General features: G+C 41.6%; 1 protein-coding gene across 2 annotated transcripts in view; it reads right to left on the reverse strand.

The window, feature by feature from the left end:
- The window catches only part of LOC140517037 (Krueppel-like factor 5), a 9,057-nt gene extending 2,024 nt beyond the window's left edge, over positions 1–7,033 (reverse strand). The window contains exons 1-3 of one of the 2 annotated variants that reach the window (XM_072627903.1): positions 6,947–7,033; positions 2,813–3,683; positions 2,071–2,130 (exon numbers count right to left, since the gene is read on the reverse strand). In XM_072627903.1, coding sequence (XP_072484004.1) covers positions 2,071–2,130; positions 2,813–3,662 — 910 coding nt within the window. In that variant the 5' untranslated portion in view covers positions 3,663–3,683; positions 6,947–7,033. Of the gene's footprint in view, positions 1–2,070; positions 2,131–2,812; positions 3,684–6,869 lie in introns of both variants that reach the window. The other variant, XM_072627905.1, reaches the window with a different exon arrangement.
- Positions 7,034–7,410: the final 377 nt, after the last annotated feature.

Consider the following 7,410-nt stretch of genomic DNA (forward strand, 5'->3'; position numbering starts at 1 on the left):
TTTTATCTCTCTAGACCAATATGTCTTTCTTAAGAAGCTGGAAGTGTACTCTGCACATAATTCTTTTAAATTAACCATTACTTGCCATCCAAACTGGCCTATATCAAAACCAAAAGAAAACATCACCAAAAAAAAATAGGGATCACACATTGACTTGCAATTTAAAAAAAGATATGAAGAGGAAGTATTCAGTGAAAGATATAAAATCAACCTAAAAAAAAAACAAATAGAAACTATACCAGATCATAATTATATAATACAAATAGAAACAATTCTCAAATTGGATAACATGACAAAAAAGGAAAAAGATAGATATGCATCATGCAGAGGAAAAAAAGCATACTTTTCATTCATTCAAATATTCTGGAAAACAATGTGAGACTATTCCTAAAAGACAAGAAATTGTGCATACCTTCTTATTCAGAAATACCAGTGCATAGTTTGAACTAGATGATATACACAAATGGCTGCAACAAATTCATTTTAATGACTACTGTTTAAATAAGTACAGGGAAAGAAAATACAGCAACAAAACATCAACTGACTCTATGGGAATTCATTCACATTTTCATTAGCAATGACAGATTGTGGGGTGAATTAATATTGTGAGGAATATAAAACATCCATATTTGACTAAATACTATATAGGTAAAATGTATTTTTAAATGATTTTACACACTAAAGTACTCATAAGATGTGTAAAGAAGAACTTATGTTTTAGAATGGGTTCCTGAAGCATTCTGTGAAAGAAATGGAGGTAAAGCAGAGAGGTAAACCCCCATTACCAACTGGGCAGTGAAATAAAGAATAGGGGAATGGAAGCAGGAGGACAAAATAACCTGCACAAGAAACAGGATCAGGTTAGTTTGCCTGGAAGGAAGGAAAGTAGGAAGAAGTACAATGGCATATAAGTCTGAGTAAATTGACAGCAGCCTTAATGTAGAATATTTGAATTGAAAAGCTGAGGGTATAACCACTGTATAGTACCTGGAGATTTGGTAGGAAAAAGAGCTGTCAACAGAGATCTGGAGGCTGTGATTGTTCAAAGAGGAATAGAAATAATAGCAAAGTTTCAGCAACTGAGGGAAGAAAGTTTTAAGAATATATATGAGTTCTGATTCCTCTCCATCTCCAGAAGAGGGAGAAGGGAAGGAGGGAGGGGTATAATTTGGAACTCAATACTTTAAATAAAAATGTTGAAAAGAAAACAAAACTAAATGAATTCTTTGAGGGCATTGCCTGAAACATACTGGTTATTTAGTAAACACTTATTCCCTTGAAAACACAAACAGAAAACATAAGAAAGGAAGGTGATAGGGTGAGAGGTTGGGGAGAGACAGAAGGCAAACATTTTAGTCATGTGAGGAAATCCAAAAATCTAGAGGGAGTGAAAATAATGGAGATAATATGGGTGAAGATCAAAAGAAGCAAAATCAATCAACCAACAAGTCTTTATTAAGCAACTAATATCAATTAATAAGTACTTAGTAAGGGTTACTCTTAGGGTTAGGGTTAGTATGGTAGGCACTATGCTAAGAACTGGTGGTACAGAAAGAGGTTGTGTAAGGCACTGAGCTGTGAAATCAAACAACAAACAGTTCCTGCCTTCATGGAGCTCACATTGCAATACAAAAGACAACATGGACCTAAGTTTGTGTACCAACATTATAAACAAAATAAATGCAATTAAAAATGACAAAAAAGAAAGGTAGGTTCACCATCATACAACACTAAGAGAAGTTAAGGAAGGGGCAAAGTGAAGTCACAGATTTGCCAGAATAATGGTCTTAGAGGTGAAGTATGCTTCAGGAGGTAAGGCACATAAATAAATAACAACCTTTCTTGTGTCATTCTCAGAGGAAGTAGAAATGTTGCCCACTAAGTGAAAAAACTGTGGTAAATTATTCTTAGAAGAGCTGAGCAAACCCAGCAACAACTCATCAATATGTACCCCTAAATGAGAACATTAATAATGATCATGGTTTATACTCTAGTGGAAAACTACTAAAAAAGAACATGGTTTACATGCAAATATCTGGAACATATCTGTTCCTCCTGGAAAGAATTTACCTGTATGGGTTCTCTTGTGAACTTTCAGGTGAGAAGTCTTGGTGTAAACTTTTGTGCAACCTAAAACACAAGATTAAAACCTTCTAATTATTATCTCCTCTTTCTCCACTTTCAGATCTTACCAATGTAGCTTCCATCCCAGACAGGAAGCTCTCCATGACATTCTTTTCTGAAGATCTCATTCTACCTTAATCTTCTTCCCTACCCAACCCTGCCTAGATTGAGAAATTATCATGATCTTTCTATAGAGAAGCTATCAAAAATGCTTAAGGTATGTTTAAGAAGTAATGTTTATCATGGAGCCTCGTAAAAATTATAAATATGAGAGTGACAGAAACAAGGAGTTCAGGAAGTTTGCTCAAATGGGGAACTATGCCATTTTCAGGAACTCAACAAGGCCCACATACCTGAGGACAGGTACTTGGGAGACTAAAAGGCTTAATAGATCTATTCTTTCACTATTACCCTTTTTCCTTCCCAAGATTTTCTCCAGGGGTTCCTGCAAAACTGCTCATTGAGCCTGTCAAGTATTATCTGTCCCTCTTGATCCATAGTTCCCCACACCTTACTATTTAGAACTTGTTCTCTTCTCAATAATTCATTTGATCTCCTGATTTACTTGTTCCTCTCTTGGTAAACTATATGAACAATCAACACTAAATACAAGTGGTTTACTATAGTAGAGAGAACTAGGAATCATAACATAGCTTACAACAATAAATGTTTTGGCATCTGTGCTTACCTGGATAATCACAGCGATGAATTCTCCTCTTGCCTAATTCTTGGCAGTTTTGTTGGATGAATTTTGGCGTCTGGATAACTATGTGCTCTAAAGGCACAGGGCCCAGCTTAACAGAAACTGGTTGGAAATGAGTTGTCTGTATGACTCTCAGACCATAGATATCTCCAGAAGGTGATGGGGATGAGATGTTCATCATCACAAGTTGACTCTCTGAATTTGCATTCTGTGAGTATGGTGGTGAGAGTGGCAAAGCTGAACCTGGGACAGAATGAAATTGTCCACAAAATCCAAAAGTTCCTTGCCCTTGAGGAATATTTAGGAAAAGCTTCAGCTCTTCCCCAGGCTGAGGGTGTTGGAAAAGGTTACTGGGATCTGAGCTCTGAGTAGACAGAGCACTGCCCTCAATGCCATTTTTTACTTCCATGCTCTCTTTTGGTGGGGCAGCCATTGAGATATCAGTACTCACACTGTTCTCTGGCATGGGAGACTGAAATGACTGTCCAGGCTGTGGAGATGAGAATAAGGACATCTCTCTAGCTATCTCCTGCTTCACAAATATGCTATTCATTGCCATTGGCTGCATATTCTTGAACACGTTAATGAATTCTGGCAAACCTGGTGAGGAGGAGACCACTGAAGAGAAAGGTGGCACCAAACTGACAGAAGTTTCTCTAGTGATCTGTGAACAGGTCAATGAAGTCTTAGGGGATCCATCAAGTTGCAAATGAAGATGCCCAGTATTTGGCAGTGTTGCACTAACATTCGTATTATCTGAAGAAGGGGGATACTCCTCTGTTTCAAAATAGGTATCTGCCGCTGAGGCACTCCCATAGGAAAGTGAATGTTCCATGGACAGTGACACCAGTGGCACCTAGTTGGAAAAGATATCATTTACATCACAATGTGCATATATGGGCCAGAGATGTCTTAATATTTACAACCAAAAACCATATTTGTTGTCAAATAATCAAGCGAAAGGAAATGTCCTCATAGGTTTCCCATGTGACTTTGAAGAAGTTCCTGGTCCAAAACTCTTGAATTCTGTAATCTATAACCAGATCCATGAGTTCCAACACAATTTTAGAGAATACTAGAGTGCATAGCAGGATTCATTCCCAAAGAATCTAACATTAACTAAAGTCTTCAAGTCCAGAGTAAAAATTAACATCTCAGAATACCAAATTAATATTAAAACTTGAAGAACACAATTAGAAATAAAATATGAGATCAGAGAATTAGAATTAAATTCCTAGAACACAGATTTAGACCTGAAGTCTCAGAACACAGAATTACAGCTAGTCTTGGAACACAGATTTAGAAGTACTCAGAAACAGAATTAGAATTAAAATCTTCAAACACAAAATTAGAACCAAAATCTTAGAACACAGAACCAAGCAAAGGTGTAAGGACCCATCTGGCACAGATGAAGGGATTTGCTGAAGTGTCATGGAGAGAAGGGGGAGAAAATCACTGAGAAATTTTGAAGAGTGGACAAAAAAAAATCAAGAAAAGTTTAGTTAGGTGCCCTTGATTCCCTTAGTGAAGGATGGGGCTAAGACTACAAGTGAGACTGTGGATAAGATGTCCTGTGCCTTGCTTGAGAGCTTGAGGAGATAGGGAAAGGTTTGGAACAGTCATCAAGGGAAAAGACCTAGGAAATCTCCTACACAGACCTCCCCACAATCTGATTGCTACCCACCTTCTCAAACCTCTTTTAGACAGTCACTGTACTGTACCCCATAACTTAGACAAACTTTGCCAACATGGCTCCCATACTTCAGGCCTGTCTGTTTTTTTTTATTTCCTTCCCTCTCTTACAAAGTAGAGAACACATACAAAGACAGGTCTCCATGATTTGTCCAAGGACATACTGTTACACTGAAATGTAGGACATGAATATCATCCAGACAAAAAATTTATTCAACGAGGCATGTAGTTTCAGAAACAAATCAGACCCAAGTCACTCAAGAGCACAATAGGCCCTGAAACATGGTTTCTATAAGGTTAATATACAATGGGAAGAGAGTGATAAACAAGATTATGCATTAAGCTACTTAATTTCTTACTGAAACAAATCTGGAGAAATTCAGCAGGAGGGTAGAGTGGTATTCTTCTGGTGGAGTGACAGGAGGGATGTTGAAACTTAATTTCACAAAGTGGTGATTAAAAAACAAAATGAAGTTACCTGAGCTATTTTTTAATGCAGTAATACAAGGAATACTTAGCAGAGACAAGATTTGAGACCCAGTACTACTCTCTCTATAAGTCCAAACTCTTCCTTTTGCCTTGTACTACCTCTTGTTCACAAAGGGAGAGATGTGAGCCTCTCAGCCTCTGTTTCCTCATCTGTAAAATATGCTAGGTAAGAATGCCAGAATTCCCTTCTGGTTAGGGTGGGTGTGGGGTTTCTATGAGATCAGGTATGATGAAAAGGAAAACTTTACCAATCTTAAGACTTCCACAAACATCAGTCCTTAGTGTTTTTAGGATTTTCAGTCTTTCCTTCTTCTTTGTACAGTTTCACATGTCCCTGCTCTTTAAAATTCTGAACCAGCAAAATTCATGAAAACCTTGTCTATGCCTGAGGCTTCTACATTGCAAATAAGCAAGATCCCTTCATCTCTTTTCAAGGTGGCTATATGAACTTAATCAAACTGTTCTGCCTCAAATCATCCATGACCTCATAATGGACAAAGCCAATGACCTTCTTTTCTTCTTCCATTTTTCAACACACACACATAAATATATATCTGTAATTACATGTGTATATATATGTAAATGTATATAATATGTGTGTATATATTATGTATGATATATCTCTAATACACACACACACATACACTATATGTATGTGTCAATCCTCTTTTATATGACCTCATTATTACATGCCCTCACTAATGGAACAATTGCCTGATATTGACAGCAGGGAGCATATAGGGGAGGGGGGGCCTTTCTAATCCAAACTAGAGTCTGGAGAAGTTCCAGGGGAGGGGAGTTTCCTCTTCTCAGTCACAAACTGGTGGAATGGTTGGTTTAACTGTGGAGCCAGAATTTAATGCAATCCCAAGGTCCCACCTTCCACCTCAACTGCTTTATGGACATTAGGACCACTTAGCCTAACTGACGTCATATTGGTGCCCACTCCCTCTCCCTAGGACATCAAACTACATAAAGTTTACAGTGATCACAATCTGTGCCCTTGGCCCCAAAGACCTTTTAAGTGACAATAACCAGGTGATAAATTTCCCTAAGATTTTCTGCAGAAACTTGGTGGCAATAGCCCACAAAAACCATCCTAATGACTTCTCCAGCAGACCACAAGCCCAGTGATCACACACCACCCATCGCTCCCCAGTAGGCAGGATCCTAGCAAACAGACACTAATCCAGAGACAGCGCCAGGGGTGAGATCACTGGAACCGTCTCAACCCCATACAATCGTTAGCTTGGGTGGCACAATCCAATATCGCTCCTGAGGGTTAGGGAGCCCACACCTGCCCCATGCTTCAGCAGGCAGTCTGCAGTACCTCAGCAGAGAGGACACAGGCCCTGGACCCCGCAGACCTCTCAAAGTAATCCTCAAGGCACCCTGCCAAGCTAGGACTTGGCACTCAGCACGACCTCCCGCTGCCATTAGCCTCCCCAGGCCATAATGAACCTGGACTAGAAACTCTAGGAGCAAACCACCTGGCTGACCAGTGGTCTTACTCATCCTCATTTCCATGTTGGACTGAGGCTGACTTGGCCCAGCCTCCACCCTCCTCGGCTTGGGGTCCACAGGATGACGGTCACAAACTCCCCAGCAGCCCTTCCCTCTGGAAGGCCCCTCCGCCCCGTCTGGGCTCTCTACCTCGTGGTGGCTGGGGTTCTCTGCCCTCAACCCCAAACTAAATCCGAGCCTCGAGGCAGAGGTCAGGGCTGGGGCATGGGGAGAGCCCAGAGAAAGTCCGTGGGCCAGGGAGCACGGTGGACCAAGTAGGGTGGGGCTGGGAGACAAAAAGGGTCATCTCCTTGCGGAGAGATAAGGAGCTGCCCAAACTAGCCTTTCTGGCACTGACCGGACGGACGTGAGCTCCCGAGACCTCCTACTGGTTGGAGCGGGCCTAGCGGCTACTTGGCGAACTGTCCAACTCACCGCACTCTACAGGAATTCCGAGGAGTTTACCTCCTTGAAGCCGAGAGAGCCTGGAAAAGAGACCGGCAGAGGCCAGGCTGGCCGAGGCCAACTTCAAAGCGTCCTGGTAACCATGGTGACGGAGTGGACGGGGGCGGGGCGACACACGCCTCCCTTTGTCTGTGCGGCATCTGGAATCTTGAATCCACCAATCCCGCCACTTCTGGTGGTCCCTACGGCAACCGCGGGGTCGGCGCGAGGGGAAGGTGGAGTCTAGGCTGTACTATGGGGGCGGGGTTTCGGCTCCCAATCAACCTTCGGGAAGGCTGGCTGGCAAGCCTCCCCAGCTTGGAGTCCCTGAATATGCAGAGTCTCTCTACCGGAGGTACTTGTAGCTTGGAGTAGCCCAGCCTCACCTGGCAAGTCGGCTGTGCCCAGGAGCGGGGAGGCTTGGGGAACCCACCAATTTGAAGAGACGGGTTCTC

Source organism: Notamacropus eugenii, unplaced genomic scaffold (assembly GCF_028372415.1).
Source record: "Notamacropus eugenii isolate mMacEug1 unplaced genomic scaffold, mMacEug1.pri_v2 scaffold_199, whole genome shotgun sequence".
NCBI classification, from domain to species: domain Eukaryota; kingdom Metazoa; phylum Chordata; class Mammalia; order Diprotodontia; family Macropodidae; genus Notamacropus; species Notamacropus eugenii.